At 40.7% G+C, this 25230-nt stretch overlaps 2 protein-coding genes across 10 annotated transcripts in view; one reads left to right on the top strand and one right to left on the bottom strand.

Annotated features, from left to right (window-relative positions):
* The first annotated feature begins 610 nt into the window (after positions 1-610).
* satb1a (SATB homeobox 1a) overlaps positions 611-25230 on the top strand; it is a 57231-nt gene continuing 32611 nt past the window's right edge. For 4 of the 7 annotated variants that reach the window (XM_086063215.1, XM_086063221.1, XM_086063220.1 and 1 more), the window contains exons 1-4: positions 611-951; positions 9928-9968; positions 13220-13460; positions 17467-17556. The gene's annotated coding sequence lies outside the window, so the exon portion shown is untranslated. Of the gene's footprint in view, positions 952-4166; positions 4305-9927; positions 9969-13219; positions 13461-17129; positions 17352-17466; positions 17557-25230 lie in introns of those variants that run through there. The other 3 variants (XM_086063216.1, XM_086063218.1, XM_086063219.1) reach the window with 3 other exon arrangements.
* kcnh8 (potassium voltage-gated channel, subfamily H (eag-related), member 8) overlaps positions 3237-25230 on the bottom strand; it is a 35911-nt gene continuing 13917 nt past the window's right edge. For all 3 annotated transcript variants that reach the window (XM_086063212.1, XM_086063214.1, XM_086063213.1), the window contains exons 3-16: positions 24973-25104; positions 22924-23051; positions 21374-21611; positions 20942-21099; positions 18294-18498; positions 15454-15663; positions 14635-14834; positions 12658-12907; positions 9904-10118; positions 9272-9310; positions 7954-8216; positions 7333-7451; positions 7096-7175; positions 3237-5147 (exon numbers count right to left, since the gene is read on the bottom strand). In XM_086063212.1, the coding sequence (XP_085919338.1) occupies positions 4608-5147; positions 7096-7175; positions 7333-7451; positions 7954-8216; positions 9272-9310; positions 9904-10118; positions 12658-12907; positions 14635-14834; positions 15454-15663; positions 18294-18498; positions 20942-21099; positions 21374-21611; positions 22924-23051; positions 24973-25104 (2777 nt within the window). In that variant the 3' untranslated portion in view covers positions 3237-4607. The remainder of the gene's footprint in view (positions 5148-7095; positions 7176-7332; positions 7452-7953; positions 8217-9271; positions 9311-9903; positions 10119-12657; positions 12908-14634; positions 14835-15453; positions 15664-18293; positions 18499-20941; positions 21100-21373; positions 21612-22923; positions 23052-24972; positions 25105-25230) is intronic.

Here is a 25230-nt window from a genome sequence, read left to right as displayed (position 1 = left end):
TGTGAACAGCAGAGGGAGCCGTCTGCCTTGATATTCTCACCACTTGCATTGTTGATACCGTATCCACTCTACCTTCTATAACTTTAACCACATTACATGCATTTCTCAGCAAGGCTCCTGCATTACAGACCAGTTGATTCTTCAGTGCTCCATCAATTCTCATCCAAAGCTCGCATGTGACAGTGATTCATCTGAGAGTGCTTGTGATGAGATTAGCATCCAGTAAACAGTGTCATGTGTCCAACAAAGTCAAATAAGGTTTATAGGAAGAGGTCAGGGACAGTGTGGCAATGAGGTAAGGCCCTGAGGCTGTCTGAGAGGGAATGATGCTCCCCTTGCCAGCAGCCACAGAGATTGAAAAGCTGCTTTCCCTGTGTGACAATTAAAAAGCTCTTAGCCCAGTCTAGTACAGTAGGCTGTTTTCAGCTGGTTGGCAAAGAGGTCAAACACCTGAGGCGTATAATGTATTGCCGTTAAAAGCGAATGTTCAGTCCGAATTTTCATATTGTCGCGTGTATCACTGAAATTATTGAATGGCAACTCAAGTAACGTAATACGTATTTGAGGAGCGCACAGCCTCGCGTGAAGCGCGCTTTTCGAGACGCGTCACCCGGAAGTGTTTGCGTGAACGGTATTGTTTATCCGGCTAATGAGTATTGGTATTATTGTATTAAAACGTTAAACAAACAATCGATAAAGTCCCTCTAGTCAGTGTATCAACGCGATATTATTTCGCTGTTGGTCTCTGACGAGGAACTAGCACGAAAAGACCAAACAAATTTGGACGCTGGACCGGGAAGACGGAACCCCTCACAGGTGTTACCGAAGCACTAGCTAGCTAGCTGCTACGACAGACACGACACGGATGGATTTAAAGCTTAACCAAAAGCGAAAAAATGCCCTGGGCTCTGCTGTTGGACAATGTATAGCGAGGGAATTCTGGATTTTAGAGTAAGTAATTTTTACCTTTTCGTAGGTTGACGCGGCTGTGAATTTGTTCAAATGTCTCATGTTCATTTTGAGTGTAATACCACTGTTCGCCGTTAGGTGACAGTACACTATTAAGTTTGACCTTAATAAAAAATAATGAAACAAAGTATTTGAGCTTAGCCTATTTTTATTTTTGCTGAATATTAATGCATGATCCTCTTCAATCCTGTTTTTTTACGCCTGTAAGTCATGGGTGTTGGTTGGTTTATAATGGACATCTTTGAGCATGATTTTTTTTAAATGTGGATTGTGAGATTAGTTTGGGGGAAAACAGGATTTGTTTACTGTAAACACAGAAATACTGGTACACTGTTATGTTTTTGTATTATCCATTGTTCTTGCTCTCTGTCAATATAGTATTTATGCTGTAAATGATATGAAAACATGCCTAGGAGAATTTAATAGGGTATTTCATTTCTATATGGCGGACTTAGTCATTCTACTTTCTTCTGTGATGAATTGCATTACTAGTGAAGACAAAGCGCATACAGCATCGCAGATATACAATGAAGGATCAATCAATTGTCTGTGGCGCTATCAAGTGGCAAAAACGAATATGTCACTTCCCGTTCAAGGAGAAAGCGACGTGGTCATTCGGCAGATGTTCCAGAAGCTTCACTTGATGGGACATAAAGGGGAAGCCACCATTAATCTCCGGTTTCTGACGTAGCTATTGTTCTGCCAGCCGCTTGTACCACAGCACACATGGGAGCAGCTCAGACTCATTTATCAAACACAAATGTCGTGTGAGCTCCACTGCCCCGTTCACGGCCTCTCCTTTGTCTGCAATGCAAACACAGCAGACGGCATCTCACACACAAATGGTAAAACGCTTAATTGATCGGTGTGGCTGTACACACATCCAATAAATTAGCTTGTAAATCTATAAGGTTTCGTTTGGGCCACAAATAATATTTAGCTCTCATGCACACATAAAAAAAAAAAAACTCACATTCAGCAAAAACAAATAAAATCTCACACTTAAAAAACAAACAAAAAAATCTCACACTCAGTTAAAAAAAACTCACACAATCAAAAGATCACACTCGCCAGAAAAACACTCACCCAAAACCTCTCATAAAAGAAAAAAAACTTTCATGCTCACCCAAAAACTTTCACATAAAAAATCCTTCACTCACTCAAAGCACAAAACTTTCACACTTAACTCACACAAAAAACTCACGCTTGAAAGAAAAACAAACTCTTACATTCACCAAAAATCTCTCAAAAACTTCCCACACGTACACACACACACAAAAGCTAACAGTCGCAAAAAAACCCTCTCATATCAAAAAATCTCCCTCACGCAAAAAAAACCCCTCTCACTGTCAAACCTCTAACACTCTCCTGAAAAGCTCTTAACGCATTAAAAAACCTCTCAAATTTGCCAGAACTCTCACACATCAAAAACATACATACACCCCCAAAAATCACATATTCACCAAAAACTCTTAACACAAACACACCTATAAAACCTTTCACAATCAAACTCTCACACATAACTCACACATAAAACTCAAACAATTTTTATTTTTTGTAAAAAAAAAAAATGCATAAAAGAAGTCTCTCATACCCACCAAAAAATCTCTCACACGCACACACATTAAAATCCTCAAGCCTCTTCCATTTGGCAGGCAGGTCTGTAAAGGCTGACTCGAAAAGCACAGCTGGTACATTTTAGCATATGTTCATTGTGAAAATAAATTGACAGAAGGAAATTCTCACTACCACTGTACACTGTTGGGACACTCTGGGACAAGTGAAGAGGCGCTTTTCTTCTCAATGCAGTGCTCGTTTGAATAGAAAAATGAATTTGTGTTTGTGTGGAATGGATGAATCGTCACCGTAGGTGTAGTGATTGAGTCCGGGCCATCATTAAACAATCTTCTGGAAGTAGCTTAAATGCTCAAAGATGTGTCTGTCAGACATATTCACAGCTAAAAGTATTGTTTGATGTTGAAGTCTCCACTCAGTGTGGGAAATATTTGATAAGAACTGCTAAGGAAAAGGCGCATATTTGGAAGATCTCTGACTTTTAATCCTACAAGTGCTCTAAAATGGAAGAAAAAAAATTCCATGCAATGCAGAAAACATTCTCCAGCATGCACTTTATATGAATATTTGTGCAACACCGAAGAATAATACTTAAAAAAAGCAGCCCCGACTTAACAGTCATATTCGTCGTTTATTAGCATAACAATTCTTGTATCTAATATCAAAATCCGAAGGGAGGGTAAAATGATTTATTCCACTACATTCCATGTGCAAGGTAGCTAAATAGAACCAACTGTACATAAATGCAAACAACAGATGATCTGCAGGGATGAGAGTCGGGACCTTTTCCCCGTTGGGGATCCCACTTGTGCCGCCGAGCAAAACAGGCGCTACCTCGCATACAGAACCGCTATCCTAAAGTCTTGCATTCTTTAAGGTAAAAAAATACATTATTTTCTTTTGATACATTCATATAAATATAAAAGTCTTAAATATTGTGCATTTCTAATATTGCCTTCATTCTTCATTCTTCGCCTGTGAGAATACAAACGTCAGAGCTGCAAACCCTTGATCAGAACTAGGGAAATGGCCTACAACATGGACCATAAACCAATTTATTATCAGTCTGCTCCAGGCAACTCCGCAACAGGGATGCATCTGACGACTTTAGGCTTTAAATTACCTGGCTGTTTCAAAAATGAACCCACGTCCAATAAATATGCATCAGTAAATGTCAAGTTTGCTTATTAAAACAGTGTTTCATTTCAATAGAAGGATAAATGGCGAGCTGGATTCCCACATGGGGACATGCGGCATTGGTAATGTGCGTCTATAGGAACTACTCAAAAAGTGCTCGGACAAGCATGCAGAGATAGAAGGAAGGAAGGAGAACTGGTAAAGTGGGGGACATATTGGCAAAGAGCCAGAGAAGGAGAGGCAGAGCCTGCTTAGTGTGACAGACGACAGCAGGGCCCCGAGTTGCTCGAGGCCAACCGTAGCTAGCACCCCCCCAACCCGACTCCGCCTTCCCTGAGGACCAGTGGTAAAGAGCACAATATGTCCAGCCTCTTGTTTCTCATCCCTCTAACGCATTGGATAACTAGGACCAATCATAGCTGGTCCTTGGGAAAGAGCAGTGAGAGGTGGATAGGAGGGCTGGGCAAAGGGTTGGGTAGCGATGGCGTCACTAGAGAATTTCCATCATGTGAATGTCTCCTCCGAGGTATTGTTTTTTTGTAGCCTTAATTTTTTTACAGCATGGGAGCATACCTGCATCATTTTGGCCCTGAAAAATAAACCCCGTGGGTACGTTACTCAAGGTAATTCTTTTAAAGAACAGAAAGACTCCTACTGTGTGTCTATTGCTTTCAAAATGGTAAGGTGCCTCAGGGGTAGCAGAAGGGAGGGAGGGGTTTGGTTGTTTGCCATAAACCTTTAAACCCTGTCTTAATAAACACCAAAATGCTATCGTCTAATGCTAACACAACTCATTTGTTTTCATGCAATTGAATTTCTCATTGCGTGTCTTTAAAGCAAGAGTAATCTTTCATCCCTGCAAATATCATCCAATGGTGTGATCGTTCCCAGAATTATAAGGCCAGCAGACTCCAGTTGCAGACCTGCTACAAAGTCTTTGTTTGGTTCTGGTAGCTCTCCATGAGTCCACACTGAGGGGAGCGCCCGGAGCTCCGATGAGGGCTTGCGTCACTCCCGTCCTGCGGAGGTGGATTGCGTACCCTTGACCTGATAGAGGTAGAAAGCTCGTCTTTGCATTGGTGAGTCTCTGGTGAGCTGAAGGGCAAGGAAGTCAGATGTGCCTCTGCCATGATGGAGGAGGGTCGCGTTTTAAATGGGCTGGGGGCGCACCCTAGCTGAAAGTCCCGGGGTCCATGCGCGTGGTAGTCCACGTGGCATATGGTGCCCTGCTGACAGGGGGGCGGCGACAGGGGCGTGTCTGTCCAGATGGAGGGAGTCTGAGATGAGGGCGGGGAAGGATAGCATGGAGGGGGGTTAGTGTGGGGCAGATGAATGTGGTGTGGGGAGCGATGTGTGGGGCACGCCAGTGTTGTTTGGGGCCCGGGTGACATCAGGGTCTCCATGAGCTGGGCCATCCGCTTCATCACCTGCCCAAGGTCTGCTACTTCCCTGCCTAGGTTTAGCACCTGTCAACAAACAATTCAATTTGTTTTTTTTGGGGCACTTTTGTTTTCATTTTATCTTGCTAAACAAAATCAATTTCTCAATGTTAGTTATTTCGTTAGTTTCCGTTAACTATAATAACTTTGATTGATCTAAAGTACCCAGCCACCCACCCATCCATTATTCATCCATCCATCCTGACATCCATCCACAAATTCAGCGTCAGTACCAAGCTACCTTGTAGCTAGCTAGCTAGCTACCGACCTACCTACTTTGCTAGCTAGATACCTGTCCGACAAGTCTATTACCAACCTGCCACCTACCAAGCTAGCTACCTACATTCTTACCAAGCTAGCTACCTATCTAGCTATGTGCGTACCTATCTAGCTACCTACTTACCTTCATGCGTACCTAGCTAGCTAACTTGCTAGCTAGCCACCTGTCTATCTACCTACCCACCTGGCACCTACCAAGCTAGCTAGCGAGCTACCTACCAAGTTAGCTAGTTACCTACATACTTACCAAGCTAGCTATTTTCCTAGCTAGCTACGTGCGTACCTAGCTACCTATAAGTATGTAGGCTACCTACGTGCTTACTATGAGCCAATCTATTTTGGAATCTATTATGCATCAAAATACTACTATCACCTTCTACTTCATTCATGGAACAAACTAGTTACTAATTACATTGATATGTGTGGGGGGTGGGGAGTTGCCTAGCCTCGACAGAGGGCCATGAAGCCATGCCAACGTGCCATCTGCCTCTGCCAGTCGGAGCACTCATTGCCATTCATCAGGTCAATCATGCATACCAGCAACCGGAGAGAGAACACCAGCCCTCCCAGCATGACCCACTACTGCAGGTGGGAAGCCGGTCGGTCAAGAGATGACCACTCTCTGAGTGACCCTCACTGGCCGCAACATTAGATACACCTGTATAGGCATACTCTTTCTTTATAAGGATGATAATGATGCTTGGACTGGCACTCTTGCGGAGGTATTAACTGAACATGTTCAATATGTTTAGGTGTTCACATACTGCTGCACTGATATTAGTGGCTGACAAAAAGCCCAATCCAAACTCAGGCTTTGATAAAAATAGAAATGGTGAGAGCGACAGCCCAATCTGACACGCCGTCAATACGGCGGCAGTTCTGCTTTGCCACCTCAGAGAGGAACCGTGGGAGGTGGTCAGCCCTGCAGCAGCAAGCAAAAACACAATCATATTAGATGCTAAGAGGCACTACCGAACAATGTAATAGCATCTATTATTGCAATGCTCCTTTCAATGAGGTATTAAGTTAATCAGTGGTAGAGGGTCAGCTTTTTCTGAGAATCATTGCCCTACATTTTTTTTACAACCGAAATCCAAATACTCGTTTGATGAAATTGTATCAATTTATTCCCAACAGCATTTCTCTTGACTGCACTGTTTACATTATGGTATGTGGCCGTTTTGTCAAATCAAATCTCAGCCTCCAATGTGCTGCCATGTCAATCGAATCTTCTCAGGGCCTTCAGAATCAGCAGTGCTGACCGATGCAACTTCAGCTGTAATGGGACAACTCTTGACGCTTTCATCAAGTACATTTTGCTGCGACATATATGCAATGTGTGTCTTCAGCAACATTTTGTCAAGGTCTACCTCAGGTCATTGAATGCTTTGCAAGTCCGTTCTCATCATTATTGCGCAATTATTCAAGCAGCTATTGACCCGTCTCCTTTGAGGACTCGCACTTTATGTTTTCGATTACGCGGTACACAGGTCACCATGTTAGGCCTTGCATCGGCATTATTAATGCTTAGTTATAACCCGAAAGAATTAACCTTTGGAGAGACGTATGCAGCTGTAGGGCTAAAAGGCAAAGGTTAGAGGTTTATCGACGTGCTTGCACATTTTGGAGTTGATTAAAATGGGATCGTCGCAAGTGTGGCACTGTGTGCCCAAAAAGGTAAACAGCACACACTTGCCTGTTGGTTGAGATGCCGGAGCTGTCCTCTGGTCTCCTCCGCCTTTGCCGCTAATTCCGCCGTGCTGATGTGTGGCGTTTCTGTGACAAAAACGGGAACGTAACAAATCAGTCCCAGGAGTGCTGACGTGCGGATTTAAAAACAGCATCTGGCAGCGGCAACTTTTTCAAAGTCACATTAATCATAACTAAACAGGCCAAGGCAAGTAAGCATTTTCACTTTGCGTGATGGGATCACCTGTAGTGGATGCTGAGGCACTGGTGGGATCGTTGTCATGGCAACCATGGTTGGAAGAGAAGCCAGGAAAGGGTGGCAAACTTTCTGTCCCTGCATTGTCCTCTGTTCCGTCCACTATCCTGCACAGAAGAAATCATGTGTGAGCGTCTGGGCGGGGGTCTTCGCCGTCTCTCTGTTTTCATTTAAAGGAGTGCAAACTATCACTTCGGGTTCCATTCTTCATCTTCAGTGCCTTGGCAGCAGGGAATGTCTTTGACATTGAAACAAAAACATCTATTGCTCCTGTTAACACTTGTACCTGTACGAATCTCATTTTGTGTTTTGTTGTCACCTTTCTTGGCACATTGACGTGAAGAAAGGCGAGACGGCACTTTCCTTTTTCTTTTCCTGCCCATCAACAATGGGGGTCTGTTGCATGATGATAAATAGCTGAACAAAGGCTGTAAACATGCTTGTGCCAAAACTAGGCCTACAATTTCTGTCTGTTGCAAAAAAAAAATTTAATTGCAGTTTGGCAGTTAGCGTTTTCACACTGCTTGTAAAATATGACCCACTAAATCCTGCTAAATTCTCCTGCGAGCACATTCTAAAAGCAGACCAGTGTATAGCTATCCAACTCACCTGGGGCTCAGGTTCGAAGGGTCTAAAGTGACCAGTGTAATATCTTGGCTCATCCTCGGAGACTTTTCAGTGCTCCGTCCTGCGCTTCCGTGATTGGCTTGGCCCACCGGAGACGAACCACCGGCGCCCCTGAGGGTCACTGCTCTGTTCTGCTCCGATGGCAGACAATCATCATCTTCCCTCGTGTCCTTGTCGTGTCCCCCCTGGGCCTCGGCGAGAGGCGCACAACCCTGAACGAGTCGTCCATTCCTTTTTACACCTGACTGGGAATAGAGGGAAACAGTCAAGTCATTTATTGTTTACAAAGTAACAACCATCATTTGTGGATAGTTTTAAAGACGATATCTTAATACACTGTAAAAAAAAAAAAAAATGGAAAAAAAAGATAGAAGAAATATTTACTTGAATAAAATAAAGAATGAATCAGAAATTCTAAGTACATTTTTAAGAGAGTTTTGAGGACATTTTACCAGTTTATATATATATATATATATATATATATATATATATATATATATATAAGCAACTCAAGGATTGAGGAACGAACCCACAACCTTTATGTTGGGAGACAGCCACTCTACCACCTGAGCCATGCCATTCCTGCTGTGTTTTAGTATATTGATGGTGTCAGGCGGAATCCTTTTACCTCCAAGAAACCCGTTTTTGGTCTCATTTTAAACACGCCAGTAATGCAGCATAGTGGCATGACTCAGGTGGTCCCCCAAGCTGGAGGTCATGAGTTTGTTCCTCAATGCTTGAACAACTTTCTTTTATTTATATTTATATATATATATATATATATATATATATATATATATATAACTGGTAACATGCACTCAAACCTTTGGTTGTAAATTTTACTTAGAATTTCTGAATGAAAAAACTTTCAAGTAAATACAGTATTACTCTTTTTTTTCTTTTCTTTTTTAACAGTGTATGGAATAAGATTCATTTGATTGATTTAATGTAAAATGTGTATATCAAAATGATAATGCAACCAAGGCCAAAGTGCTGAGTCTGACACCTATGTCTGTTTTTTGTTTTTTTTACCACATTATGATAAAGCCTACAGCACTGTAATAGGGGTTATGGTAAAGGCGCAAATATTGATTGACCCAAGTCTCTCAGAAAAAATTCAGTACAAGCACACAACAAATCTGATGATTCTATTCAATTCAATTTCGAAGTCATTTTCCCTAGAAGAGTCCCATAATCTTTTGAATCATGGCACTCGAAGCTGAGGAAATTGCTCTTATATTGGAAATAATCAATCTACGTCTCTGTGTTTATGCGTGAACGATTGTTTGTGGTGTCGTACCTGAGCATCAAGAGCTGCTGCTGACAGTCTAGCTTTCACCTGGAAACAGCCAACAAAGGAATAGTGCCTTTCAATGAACAATCAACCAGTATCTGTCTGTTCTCTTCTTTGGCTTCATCAATAAGCAAGCAACACTATCAGGGCAAAAGTCTTGGCACACACCTCTTATCAGTTAATTAATCCCCCCCCAAAAAACAGATCCGCATCCTAAATCTCAATTCAATCCTGTGCTCCCAACTTTGTGAGAACCAGCACAACCGCTGTCTCCTCATTTAAACTTTGCCCAGTTGTCATACTTGACTCAGTGCAAAAGCTTCCTGTTATCCGTTTATTAGCGCGCAAAAGTGGGCCAGTGGCGAGTGAACACAACAAACTCTCGGCTGACTGTAATTACAGTAGCAAAACTTTTACCCATCCATCATTCTCACACGTCTACTATATTTGGATCAAAACCAGGATCCAGATTGTATCTTTGGTATAAGATTAGTTTTGATGTCGCTGATTGTACATAAGATTTATTTGACAGGATAACACATTTCATACATCCACAAGTATGTATATGAATTTAAAGGAAAACTCATGCGTAAAATCCTACACAACTAGTAATGTAAATATAAATACGTATGACTCACATGTGTCTCTTGTCCCTCCCTCAGGTTGTAGGTGAGATCCTGCTGGATGTCCTGCACAAAGTGATGTGAGTACTCCGGGTAGAGGTCCAGCACCTCATACAGACCCTTCAAGTTAATACACTGCAGGTCGCAGTAGGTCAGCGCTTTCACGTCCGCGTTAGTTTTTATCACTCGGTCGTCTAAGGACAAGTTGGCTCCGATCAGGTCGCCTTTGCCTGCTCATGACACACAGGGATGCTGCATATCAGAATAGGGGACATTGTATGAGGTGGCCAAAAATACGTTTTAACATGACCCCCTTCCCCCCCTAAAAAAAAACCTCTTACCCCAAAACTCTTACATGCACCCAAAAATCTTTCAAAAAACGTTCATGCTCCCAAAACAAAACTCAATCTCACAACCACAAAAAACTTATGTGCACCAAAAATAAACAAAAACAAAAACTCTCACATCCAGCAAAAAACCGCTCACAATCACACAAAGAAACTTTCACCTCACTCAAACCAGAGAACCTCTCGCACGGAAAAAAAAAAGGTTCTCACCCCAAAAACATTCACATACTGTGCCTCGAGACTTTTTATTCACACCAAAAACTCTCATGAAAACGCTCACACTCACCATAAAACTTCTCACTCTGCCCAAAGAACCTCCACACTTACCCAAAAAAAGTCTTATGAGCCCCTAAAATCTTTCACACCCAAAACTTCTTACGTGCTCTGAAAAACCTCTCTTACATTCACAAAAAAAAAAAAAAACTCTCACACTGCCCAAAAAAACTCTCTCATTCAGTCCGAACAAGGACAGGGACTTAATAAATGGGAGAGCCAATTAGCAATTGAGATTTATAGACAGCTTCTGTTTTCACTTTTGAGCTTTGTTTCACACAGACAATTTTTGACTCTCACAGTAAGTTTTTACTCAGACTTTGATGAAAAAATATCATCCACCCCAAATTTGTTTTTCTTTTTCTTTCTGCGTGTGAGTTTTCTGTATGTCTGTTTTAGTTTGGTATTTGGTGAGTAAGAGTACTTTTTCAATGTATGTAAGCCTTTTTTGAGAATGTGAGGGGTTTTGTTTATGTGAGAGAGTTTTTTGTGTGAGTGAGAGTTTTTTTGGGGTGAATGTGAGATGTAAATGTTATTTATGGCCTTTACATCACCTCATTGTACATTGTTTAGACTCTGTTTAACATTCAGTCATTCATCTTTTATTTCCATGCATTTTTCACCTTCATCCTCTAATTATTTTTAAGAATGTGATATCACTTGGCTGTCAATTTAAAAAAAAGAAAAGAAAACATGTGCGCTTGGTAATGAATAATTAGATCATATTGTAATATTAAAAGTGACTCGTTATTCATTAATTCTTAAGCCAAACGGTACACAAAATGTGCTCTTAATAATGAGCAACTGTCAGATTTTCAGCATGATAAAAATATTTCATTGCGCCAAGAAGTCACAAAAGAAACCAATAAAACAGTGAAACAGTGCTTATCCAAATGCAATAAAAAAGGTTATTATTTATAATAATGGAGTGTCAAGTCGTGTTTTCCTTCTGCTGTCCCCGAGACGAACACCTCTGCTTACCTAAAATGACCCCTCCTACTTCTTTTTCTTCCCACTTAATCCTTGTCCTTTATGCAACTAACATCAAACTTCCTCTCTCCAGCCTTCTCCAACTTTTACTCTCTCGATGCTTTCCAAGTTCAGTCCTCAATTGACTCTGCTACACCGCAATTAAGTTATCTTCACCCAGGAGGGACTAGCAGGGAATAAACACACACGTCACGCATAGCAAACAATATTATTATTGATTCGAGGCAAGATGTCGTTTCTCGCAGATGTTTGTGGATGGAAAAACTCATCCTGGGAATCAGGTTGGTTTGGATTAGGTTTCAGATTAGTTCTGTGAATTGCGACATTTTTGTATAATTACACGTTTAACATGAACGTTTCTTTGAAGTAACTGCATATTTAAAAATTTAAAAAAATTTGAATAGTGGATTACAAACTAGGGCCAAATGATCACTTGGCACTTGCCAATCAAAGTGCCACATTTTCCCATGTTTGACTCTTTTTAATGCATTTTATAGTTTGTTTTTCCTTTCATTGTAGCTTCTAAAAATGCTTTTGATAAAAATAAACTATCATCACAATTCTTTGTCTATATAAAGACACCTTTGTTTTCGCAGAATTGCATCTTTGCCCAAAGTTTTCAGCTCATTAACGAGATGCTACAATTTTATTGCAAACTCATTTGTGTTGTGTTTCATCGCTGCCTGAGCTATGTAAACATAACCAGTACACATACAAGCAAATGGACTGGATAAGAAGGATTTGAATGGGACTCCATTTAACTGGTTAGATGAAATGATGTGGACTCAAATTCTACAGCAGGATGTGTGCGGTCAAACCTGTGGGAACGGAATGATTCTTGCATCCGCCCAATTAAGTCACCAAATGTATACGTACTGTCATTCATTTTCCTGCACACCATCTAGTAAAGCATGGCAAAAATATGACAATAAGCAGATCCTAAATTGGATTTCACAGCCAAAGCATGTTGAAAAATGACATCTGACTAAATGCGAGTTCATGGGAGCCTTCTCCAAACAACAGGCTCATTTAAAAGGAACCGACGATCACAATGAGGCTCCCTGAGCTTCATTACCAAGGCTGCGGCTGAACTTTTCCTAAGTCCTAATAAAGGCGCGGAGGGACTCTTATAAGATACTGTATGTACGCTATATCTTACCAAGAATTGCCAGCACCATGCCGTCCTTCAGGACCTCCATGCTCCCGGAGCATACGAAGAAGATGGCCTGCAGGGCATCACCCTCTCGGAGGAGGTACTCCCCAGGAGCGCAGAAGATGGTCTTGATGTGCAGCGACAGAGAGCGCAGACAGCCCCGGCTGGCCGAGGCAAAGAGGGACAGCTCCAGGATCTCCTTGTTGAGGTGCATGGTGATGTCGGAGCGCAGCTCGTCCGGGAAGTCCTTAAGCAGCTGGGAAGACCACCACAAGCAATCATAAAAGTTGGAGGGCATTTTTCAAATCTGTGCAAAGGAAGGACATCAATTTGTCACTTTGGAAATGGAGCGTCTCCTCATTTTAGCTTACAAAATGTGTCATTCCGAGTTATTATTAATATTCATGCTACATTATATTATCCTTTTTTTTTTTTTTTTAAGTAGTACTGCACACTGTTGACACGCCCAAAAGCAATCAGCTAGAATCCAAAACAATGCTAGCCTATTTGATATAGCTAAAAAAAAAAAAAATGCTAAACATATCATGCGTGTCTCCTTTCTTGTCAGGACCAAAATCTGGAGCTCGGCACCCCCCATAAGACTGATCAATGAGCCATCAGGGCCGAGCCGACTGTAATCAAGAGGCTCATCTTTAATTCATCTGTCTGGGATTCATCAGCATCGCTCCATCTCGGCGCCGCCGCGCCATGGTGACAGCTGTCTCACACAGCCAACTCGCAGCCCGGAGCCAAGAGCCGCTATTACGCCTCACCCGCTTGCCTGCCTCGCTCTCCGTGGCTCGCTCAAGGTGGGAACGACACACTGTTCCTCAACGCTTCACCTTGCCCGTAAAATGTTCTGAAGTAACTGCTGTAATGATACACCACCTTGAAGAAAGCTATTTTGGAGTCCACCAATTCTAATGTAACATGTTTCTATTTATCATTCGTCTAAACTATTTAGCAGATATTAATAGTTAATAGCACTTATTAATATTGTACCATCGAAAACTAGGGTTGGGTTTTTAAAAAATCGAATAATCGATATTGAATCAATTTTCCTTTTTGAACCTAATAGTGATTCATAAAACCATGAATCGATTATTTTAATCTATTTTCCCCATAAATGTATAAGAAAATCGAATTTTAAAGGCCGTTTTTTTTTGCGTTTGACTGTTTTCTTGACATTTACTGTTCACATGAATTGGAATGAAAAGACCTGACTTATTGTACTTTAAGACAATTCAGAATCTTTTTAATTTATATTTACAATGATTGAATTTGAATTATGTAAATATTTTCATCTCATTTGTGCAACACTTAAGGGATCATAACGCCAAATCATTTAACCAGTTACTTCCTCCTCAAATTTGGAATTCAATGTTTGATTTAATATCGGATTGAAGTGAGGTAAATTGAATCGTAGTTTGTTTTTAAATTGAATCAAATCGAACTGAACTCTTGTGAATCGAAATTGAATCGATTGAGGAAATTATAATCGATACCCAGTGCTACGAAAACAAAATGACAGTTAAATGAAATGTAGAAGGAAAAAAAACACTTTTGGACATAAAGACGGTCTTCAGTAAGCTGCAGTTATATTAGTTGTGTTTGTAGAGGATAAAGAATATATGCCTGCGACTAATTGTTGTAATTCTGCCGAAATGTCAAGACACCATTTGTGTACAACTAGCTTAAATCAAACACATTTTTAAGGGTTGTAGCACATTAAAACAGATGCTATGTGTTAGCATGACCAAGGTGTTTTGTGTTGCTTGTTAGCATTAAGCTAGGCATCCTGCAGGTTTATTTGAATTGGATATTAAAAATAAGACCATTAAACCAAAACACCATAAAAGAAGTACAAATCTTTATACATTGTCCAAAGTTGATGTTTGGCCCAAAAGATGGACCTTCTTTTCTGAAAATAGCACCTACAATTCCCTTTGACCAACCAAAGGAGATGGGACCTCTTGTTTGTACCTCATTACAGTCGATGCCGTTGTTGACTGACCAGGTTGTCTGAAAATACTCCAGCATTCGCTGCTTCAGGCTGTGCGGCAGATGATGCACTCGTATAAAGTCCTTAAGGTCTTTGGTCCTGGTGTGGTACTGGGACCAGCGGGAGTACATCCTCTGGATTATGGCTGTCACATTGCCAAAGACCAATGCGTGCATCAGCGCTGTAAAAGGAAGAGAGAAGAAAACGGATGCATTTTTTGGGCTAAAAAATTTGCATTAGTCGATGCTGTGAGTATTTAGATCCAGTTTCTTGACCGACACAACTAAATAAGACAATTAGCGGTTAATGTCAACTGTTGATATACTGAACATCCCACATTGCTCCAATTGTCACAGTGCAGCCTAGAGTGGCGTAGCACGTGTGTGTGAGAAAGTGCGCGCTGGTGACTTCAGAAGCCTCCAGGTGTTGGAGAACATTTAACATTTTGCAGGAGTGAAGGTGAAATATCCACGGGGGGGGAACCCCGCCACAGTTACCTCTCTTCACCCCCTAAATGCAAATGCTGGTTCAACAAGCATAAACTGGATCAGACTGACCCAATTAGATCAACTTGATGAATGTACCTATGTATTTAAAGTACAGCATGTGCGTCGTTATGTGCAGGTTCGGCATCCGTGATCTACTCGAATTCTTCATTCGCAAATTGAACATCCACAGAAGAACCATGTCAATAAGCAAATGGCAACAAAAAAAAAAAATCAAATGAAAATAAATGTAATGGAGCCAAGTGTCTAAGGTTGAACTCATTTTTCAATTGTATTGGCGTGTCTTCCGCATACCTCCTATAAGCATGACGCAAATGGAAAAGATCTTCTCAATGTCAGTGTTGGCCGACACGTTGCCGAAGCCCACGCTTGTGAGGCTGCTGAGGGTGAAGTAGAGCGAGGCGACGTAGACGCTGCGTATGGCGGGGCCGCTGGTGGTGTTGTTCACACCTCCGATGGGGTAGTACGGTGACTCCAGACGCTTTGCCAACTCGTGCAGCCATCCTGGTTTTATTATGTAGTGAAGGGCAGAAAGAAAGCAGACGCATTATTATTTATATGTACAGTTAGTGTGTCTTTATAAAGGGTTATGCGTATTTTAGGGGTTGCTTTATTTTGCCCCCCCCCCCCCACCCCTAATTATTCAAATAAATAAATAATCTAGCGTCGGGTGACCAGATTGTCAAAATAAAAAATCGGGACACTGAAATTTTGCTGAAAATCAATCAATCAACAAGAAATTATCAAAAGGCACTACCGGTATGTATTTATAACAATCTGTTGGCCTGTGGTTTTGTTATTACTTAAGCTAATGCTAAATGTTATCTTGCTTGACAAACAAGTGCTAAACAAGGCAATGCACTAACATTTTTGTTCAGTCCTGGTGTTGTGGTAATGTAGTTACTAGGTTAGAAAAAATCGATTTGGCAATATATTGCGATATTACAGCGCGCAATTCTCAAATCGATTTAATATGCGGCTGAATCGATTTTTAAGCATCAATTTTTTTATGGGAATATTCAACAAAGCGTCTTACTTGGGGTTAGGATTTATACATTAAGCATGGAAGAATGTTATATTAATGGAACATTAAGCCTTAATATTTTATTTCAGTGCTGTTCAAACATGAAACAGACTGCAACCTGAATTTTCAGATAAATCAATACATTTTCATACAAATCTTACAGTGTACATGTACAAGTTTACTGCCTAGTATTTTCAAAATTTGGGTTTAATAAATCGCAATAATCAATTTATAGATTCGTATCGGGATTCATCGAATCGAATCGTGACCTATGAATCGTGATACGAATCGAATCGCCAGGTACTAGGCAATTCACACCCCTAGTAGTTACCACCTGCTCAAAACTCGGGACTCTCAGTTAAACCTGGACGTCTGGTCATGCTAATCTTTGGTAAATACAGTAGTTCTATTTAATGATAGCAAGACTGTCAAGTGGTGTGCTAGCCACTTTTAAAGGGACAGACTGTAAAACAAGCATCAAATTTGTGGAAGACAAGTTCTCACAGGAAGGCCTTTGTAGAAAATATTTGGTTGGTTAATGTTAGCTAGCTAACATTAGCTCTATAGCGCACTATCCATTCCACCGTCTAAAGAACACGTTTGTACCATTTGTCCGGGCAACATCAAATTAAGATCATGTGATCATAGCCTTGCTGGTTTGATAAGAGAGAAATAAAGTAATCAAAAGCACAAAATCAATTATAGACTTAGGCTCATTTCCAAATTATGCTATTATGAAAGTATGCTAGCTTTTGAGCTACATCTACCATAAACAAGGTTATGGCATTTTATGTATTTTTATCTCCTAAATGAATTAGCTTAGCTGCTTGCTCAGTGGTCACGCTAACTTTGTCTGGCTTTCTCCACACCATTTTGGAAAAGACTAGATATACCCTAAATCGTTTCGGTAATTCCACAGAAATGTTTTTACTACTTTTCCACACAGCACGCTCAGATGCTCAGTGGCGTCAAGCTCGTCAAGGTAGATAAAGCCAAAAGTGGCAGGATCTGAACGCCGCGGAAAGCAAAAAGCTCCTTTGCCAAATCTAGAACAATGGATTCAACAGAAGCATATCAGATGCTGTGAAAGCAGAACTAATCCCTGGTCAAGCCAGAGTGAAGACATGCAGCTGATCCCCGGAGAGTCTCCTGCAGACACTGATGAATGGTAATTGGATAGAAGCCCCTCACAGCTGCCTGACTTCAACACACGTTCACCATCAAAAATGCATAATTAGGATACAACACATTTATCCTGCCTCATGTATTTTATGACACTTTAGATGCAGTAATTGGTCAAGAGGAATCGACGTCATTCTCGCGGCTCAGTCAATGCTGACCCGGAACCGCTTGCGAGAGGACAACAGCGAGAGGTAATTGCGAGCGACGTAGTTCATCGATACTGACCACAGATCAGCCCAAGGGGTCTCATTATATGAGGGACCTGCGTACTGAGGGGGAAGGCCTTGGGTTGAATCGTTAATTATCTGCGCAATCACAACATTCTCTCACTACCTGTCTGGTACAAACACTGGAATCAATAAAGCCGATGATTCATCATCATCTAAATGTAGATGCTAAAAAAAAAACATTTGCTGCACATATTTCGAGGTACTTTACAGTGAGGGATATTATTAGACAAGTGATAGCTGAGATGAATCGGAAATTTAAAGTATGATGTTAAAAGTCTCCTTCATTCACATTGAATTGGGTTCGAATGATTTAGGTATGCAGTGTCTGCATTCCATGCATTTAATTTGTCATGAGCACAAAGGTGGATGAAAAACAAACGAGTTGAACGCAGAACAGTTAGTATCAAAATCCGATCAGGATCACTTATAAAATCTCAGCGCATTGATTTCCTTTTAAACATTTCCATTGACTTCCAAAAGCTCGATAGCGTGTCAGTGCTGAATAATGCCGAAAAGTGATTTTTCTTTCTTATTTTTAATTGCTAACTCTCCTTTAGTTGTAGGGAAAGCATGGAAAAATAAAACATACTATATTTTCTAGTCGTTTTGAGTGTTGAGCCGACACAGTGAAACAATCCGGTTTGAACCCAAATATTTTGCTTTTGCTCCCAAAAATTTTTGCATTTAACATTGCTCACCAATATCCCAGTTGTAGGCGTTGGCCTCCATTTCCATTTTACCGATGATGTACCAGATGCAGGCCATCCAATGGGCCAGCAAGGCGAACATGGACATGAGCAGGGTCAGAACCACGGTGCTGTGTTGCGAGTAGCGGTCCATTTTCTGGAGGAGGCGAAGTAAACGCAGCAGGCGCACCGTTTTCAACAAGTGCACCACAGACACCTGGTGAAAAAAGACAAACGACACGAGATCAAGTCGTCCATTTTGCCGATGCGGTTGTCGAGATGTTAAGTTTCCCATTTGGACCTTTCCCAACGTCACCTATCTCGCAGTTGCTCCTCAGCTATTATTTAGTGGGATGTAGGACAAGGATGAGAGCTAACCTTCCATTGAGGACGTACCGTATGTTCCATGTATATTTATTTGCGCATATGGGAGCCCGACAGGGGAGTATGAGAAAGTGGGACATAAATGCTCCAGAAGATGTATACACCTGTATAATATTACAACTAGAGAGAGTAAAGAAGGCAGAGAGGGCAAATGTGTACAAGCACGAGGGAGGGTATATAGGAGAGAAATACATGATGATGGCATTTGGACAATATTAAGAAGAAAAATGTGTGGTCACTTCTTATCAGCTGCCCCTACGCGCTTTGTTTTATTTTCCCAACACACACTCATGCTGGGAGAAATAGAGGAGCAGTGCAGGATGAAGGGTAATGAAGCCTCCTACCAGGCCTTAGGGAGCGGCTTCATCTTCTCGCCACCATCTATCATCACCCCGAATCCCACCTATGGTGAGGACCTCTCTCCTCCACCAGTAAGCGGCATAAGCGTACATACGTTCTGCCTTTCTCGCAGCAGCTATTGCCTCCTTCATCTCAGCCGTGTCACCATTCCCTCTCAAATCTGCTCCCGCCATTGGATTGCTCATCTTTTCTCGGGGGTGTTTGTACATGACACGAGAGTGTAATTTTCACAACGCTCATTTATAGTGTTAATGAAAAAAACTCCTTTCGAGTGTTGAAAAGTGCAACTCTAGATAATATAGGTAATATTTTAACACTTAAACACTAGTGTAAAATCCACACTGACTGACCAATGTTGACTAGTGTTAAATTTCAACTACCATCAGTTGTTTTAACTAAAGCTCAGTGTAAAAAAAAAAAAAACACTATCAAAAGTGTTGTTTTAACTATATTTAGTGTGGACCAGTATAAACACTTTTGAAGTATTAAATTTAACTTTGTAGGTGTTGAATTAACATGTGTAGAAATGTGTTATATTTTTTAATTAAAGAATTTTATATATTTTTGTTATTGGTATAACTGGTAAAAAAAAAGAAGTTAATAATAATTATTATTATTATTTGTATTAATAATAATTAAATAGATAATTAATGTAATAATTTTAAAATAAATATCATAATAATATAAATATATAATTTAATAATTATAATAATAATAATACAAATCTGACTACCAATATTTTCTGTGAAAAAGTCACACTTGACATGTTTGGCACAGATTCTACACTACTGACACAACTCTTCCATTTTCCATTTCTACGAATGTTACGTTAAATTTATTTTTAACTTCAGCACAGCAACAAAAATGGCGATCAGCCTCAGCTCTTCAGCCAGCCCAAATACAATCTTCAACCCAATCTGCTGGGTCAAAATACCCAACCTTGGGTAAAAGTAACCCAATCTGCTCACAGCCCACATCTACCCGGGGAGTTGGTTAGGAAAACCAGAGTTTTGGTTATTGGGGACATTTCATCAATTACAGGCTATTTCTAGTTTCTTGTCTCCCTTGCGGCAGCGGGCCTCGGGGCCCAGTGGCCCTAAAAATAAATTGTGATCTACTGAGACTGTGTGGTATTTCCATTAATAGAGTCTGGAACCAAACAATGACCTTTGCCTAGGGGCAACGTGTCAGTGTGCCCACTCCTTTCTCCGATTGTTATTTGCTTGCGAAAGTCTGTCTGCTGCTAAGACACATTTGCCACATTTGTAATGACATCAACTATTATTATAATTTGAAGCACTTTCACCTGTGAGTATATGTTTAAAACAGAATAGAAGTATTGAAGTGGATTTTACATCTGAGCATTAGCACACGTGTTAATGAGGTGGCTTTATGGTGAGGATCCTGTAAGTGAAAGTAAACAGCATCGTCAAGCAAAGTATCAGTCGGCGAGGGTCAAGTCGTGCAGCTCCACCTAATTGCTCCATCGCTGCGCTTCCCCTTGCACTGTGCTCTCCTTAAGGGCGCCTCGCGTTCGAGTCAAGCCGTGCAGAAGAAGTTTTAATGATGCAATAAAATACAATTGAAAGCCTCTGTATGTGCAATCAATAGACAGAATCAAAGAGGCAGCGGAGCAGCAATGGGAACGATCCATGTGAAGCTGCTGTGGAGGGATGTCAGATGTGCACATGCATGTTGACAGGATTAGTGAGGGTCCGTGTTGGGCAAGATATCAATCATCAGGCTTTGACATAAATCTATTGATGTTTATGTGCCTTAAAAATGAGTAAATTGTACATTAATTCTGCAATGTTGTACTCGTTGTGTTGTATCTCATTTTGTAAGGAGAAGTATATTGATTATGTTCTGTTATTGTAAGCAATGGGGGTTGTGCAAAAAGCCCCTCGGTTACTCACCACGCTGACTTTGAAGGCATAGAGCAGGTCGAAGGGCAAGGCGGCCACCAGGTCGATGATGAACCATGTGGTCAGGTAGTGAAAGCAAATCTGCCGAGCATCAAAGATTACTTGGCCTGACTTGCTGACGTACGTGGTGCGGAAATTGCAAACAATATCTGGAGGGGGGGAGGTAGGTACAATTTAAATTTTTCGAATTAACAGATACACTCAGAGAATGCTTAAACACACCTAAATACCTAAATATTTGCCACTTGTGTAGTAATCAATGAGTAAAAAAAAAAGAAAAGTTTTTTGAACCATAATGACTAGTAAAGATTCCTTTCAAATTTGCATCGTCAAAATGTTAGGAAAACATCTCACACCAATGAACAAAGTCCCAAAGCCACGCTAATGAAAACATGAGCTCCCTGGTGCAGGTGAACAACCCACCCAGGATAAAGAGAATCTCCACGGCGATGTCACTAACGGTCGTGCTGCGGGTGAGGTCATCGTCGTCGCCGATGAAACACACGTTGTACGGCACGGTCACGGCCACGTAGAAAGTGGCGAGCAGGATCAGCCAGTCCCATCCCGCCTTGCATGTGCTGTAATGCAGCAGGATGAATTTGGATTTTTTGGCGTCTGCTACCTTGTACTCTGGTAGGGCAGGAGGGTCGCCAAACACATTCTGGAGAGGACACATAAAGAAATCAAATAAAAACATATAAAATTAATTGTTTGTTGAATGTGAGAGGATACCAAACCATCTACAGTCATTTAATCTAATCATCTTAATGCTAATTATAATATGAAACAGAAATATAAAAAACAAGTCTGCTAGCTTAATGCTAACATATAATACGAAAAAAAATGACAACACAATTTGCGTTGTTTTGAATTTGAGCATGTAGGAGGGGGTCATCTAACCAAAGTCTGCTAGCTTAATGCTAACATATAGTACGAAACAGAAATATAAAGGGAAAAAAACAATAACAACCACAATTTGCGCTGTTTTGAATGTGAGCGTGTAGAGAGGAAAGCAAACCATCACATTTCATCTAACCAAAGTCTGCTAGCTTAACTAACATAATATGAAACAGAAATATAACAACCAAGTATGCTAGCTTAATGTTAGCTTATAATATGAGAAAGAAATATGTATATATTTTTAAAATTGCAAACACAGTTGCGCTATTGCTATGAATGTCAGCATGTAAGAGGATACCAAACCATTTCATTTCATCAAATCAAAGTCTGCTAGCTTAATGCTAACATATTATATGAAACTGAAATAAATAAATACAAAATTAAATTGTATTGAATGCGAGCACGTAGACGATACAGAACCAACTAATTTCATCTAACCAAAATCTACTAGCGTAATGCTAACAAACATTATACGAAACGGAAATAAATAGAAAATCTCTGCTAGCTTAATGCTAACATGATATGAAACAATATTTAACAAGCATTTTAAAACCGCAATTTATGCTGTTATGTTTTGAATGTAAGCATGTAGAGAGGACACAAAACCATTTTATTTCATTGAAACAAGTCTGCTGACTTAATGCTAACTTATACTGTCATACGAAACAGAAATTAGCATAGATGTTGAGGTAACTGTAGACCTTCAAAAAACAACAACCACCTCTTGAACACACAAAGCGGCAACACATCCAAACAGACCAAACAATACCCACAAGATTTTTTTTCTTTATATTTCCCTCTCTGCCTCATCTTATTGCTGTTATTTATGCAGCTGCACGTCTTCCAATATACGTCAGTGCTGCCTGGCATGTTGCCGCAAAATGTGGTACTACGCGCGGTGGCTGTTTACTGTTGTATGTAAAATGCAATTTATTTAGGAGTACTGTATCTTATGCTCACACCAGGCCCTCTTTTCAAACACCCTCAAACAGATGATTATTATACTGTATCATCATCATCATCATCATCATCATCATCACCTGTCTGGTGGTCTGAAGTGTGTGATAATATACCTTGTTGAGTTTAATTTTGCTCTTCTCTCTGCTGTGGAGGTGCCCAGAGACGTGGTAGAGCACTGTGCTGCTCCGCATACGAGCAGAGCTGAACGTAGAGCTTGTTCTGATCCTGCCACGCCGGCGCTCTGCAAGTGTTAAAAAGTAACAGTGTTTATTGGCTTCATAACATCCTGATCTTTGAATCGGAATCTTTCTGGTATTTAGCGCTGCACATGACTCGTGGTCATCATAACGCATGGAATTAGAACTAACTCAACTCAACGTGAATGATGTTAGGACAAAAATTGCATCCTTGTGACCAGGGATGTGTTGACCATTAGAAATTTTTGCAATTTCCCCAAACAGCCAGTCCATTTCCAGTTCGGTAATTTTCGGTAGCTTTAAATCGTCAATATGGTTAGTTTCTACCCCTCGTTGGATCAAAATCTTGACCCACCGTGCTGGGTTAAATCTTAATCCCATTACTCTGCCAAAAGGATTGATGAACACGTTCTCCAACAAGTCAGGGCAATGTTCTGGCGAGGCAGTTAAGTAAACTATGATGGATTTGTTATGGTAAATTGCGGCTGCTGAAGTGCTTTCGTATGTGAGATGGGTAGTGTTGGAGTGATGTGTGGAGAGTGGAACTTGGATAATAGAGGGAGCGTTATTGCCGGCGTGCTCTCAACCTACCGCAAAGGACAGATTGGCTCGAGGGCGGATACAGGCAATAACAAAGCACAAGAACCAAAGTGCTAACTGCTTTTGAGGGTCCTTTGGAAAGCGTACGCATTTTCTGAATGCCGGCGAACCCCAGATGAGGGGAACAGACAGGGCCCATCCATAAAGAGGCACCGCCTTGGGGGACACGACACGGCAGGAGCGCAGAAACGGAGAAATGCTTTATTTTTAGACCTAATGAATATCCCTTTGGTGTTGGAACCATTCGTGTGCAAGGGGAAAAGGGGGTCCATAGGTGTTGTGGAAACATAAAAAGTGGAGGACGGAAGCGTATGGATATGTAATAGAGGCCAATGTGGATTAACGATGGAAGAAAAGCAAAAATGAGGGAAAGTACTTTGCTTTTACCCTACAAATTTGGTTTTTCTGATTAATATTGTGTTTGTGAACATGAATTAAGCAGCAAAAAAAAAGAAGTTAAAAAAATATATATTCCATCTGAGGTGGCCACTTGCTATAGACTGAAAATGACATCACGGGTGCTCAGGGTTCAGGTAACGACCAATCACGACTCGCCTGATTTCTGAGTTTGGTCATGTGACATTCGTCAGCTGAACTGTGGTTGGCTGTTACCCGAATCCTGAGACATTGTGATGTAATTTTCAGTCAACAGCAAGTGACAAAACAGGTGCATTTTGCTGCTTAATTCATATTCCACAAACACAACATTAACCAGAATATTCTGTTTAAACGAGTGCATTTCTTTAGTGTCCACTCTATATATAATTGTAATTTTGTATTTTGAATCTTGATGCATTCCATGAGGAAATTAAATCCCTGTCACTTCCCAATTGGGCAGGAAAAAGCCCTTCTCAAGAACGCAAGAGAACCTCAAAATGCAAACACTTCTTCCTGCTCATATTCTCGTTTCACTAAAAGTTATTACAGTGGGCTGTTTGTCTGTGTCTGGAGAGGCATGCGGTATCAGCCACTTTCACTTTAGGTTGAAAAGCTTTTCATTAGGTGAACAAAAATAACTTTTCTTTGGGTTGATGCTTCCTGCTCTGACTTATTTACGGTAATGAGCGCAATTATGCAGGCGAGGAACACACATACAAACATGCACATGCGCACACACGTGCAATGACCTACTCCCTAGATAAATTTAGCTCAATGTCATTCGTGTAATCCTATATATGAAAAGTGACTTTGGCCAAAGATATCTTTCCTTCAAATTGGATCAAGGGTAACAGATGATAAGGTTCTCGGGACAAAAAATATATATAATTAAAAAATTTCCTTAAAAAAAAAAAAAAAGTACAATACACTTCTTCACCGGAGAACCTGCATGTTACCTTTTTGGTGTACCTCCGTGCATTGACTGACCTTCCTTCTTGTCCTCTTGAATGCTTTTGCCTTTGATGTCAGTGATGTCCTTAAATGAAGCCAGAAAGAGCACCACGTCCCCCTTTTCATTCTTAATTGGTACAATGTCGAACAGGCACCAGAAGAGCACCGCTGAAATGAAAACAACAACAACAACAACAACAACACTCTTATTCACACCATTCTTGACCATTTATGCATGTGCCAGTGTTTTTTTTTTTTTTCAAGTAGTACAACAATGTACCAGCTTTATTAGCA

The sequence above is a fragment of the Leptonotus elevatus genome, chromosome 19 (assembly GCF_054856555.1).
Source record: "Leptonotus elevatus isolate MCC_2025b chromosome 19, RoL_Lele_1.0, whole genome shotgun sequence".
Lineage (NCBI taxonomy): Eukaryota > Metazoa > Chordata > Actinopteri > Syngnathiformes > Syngnathidae > Leptonotus > Leptonotus elevatus.
This window is presented reverse-complemented; position numbering and strand designations above follow the sequence as displayed.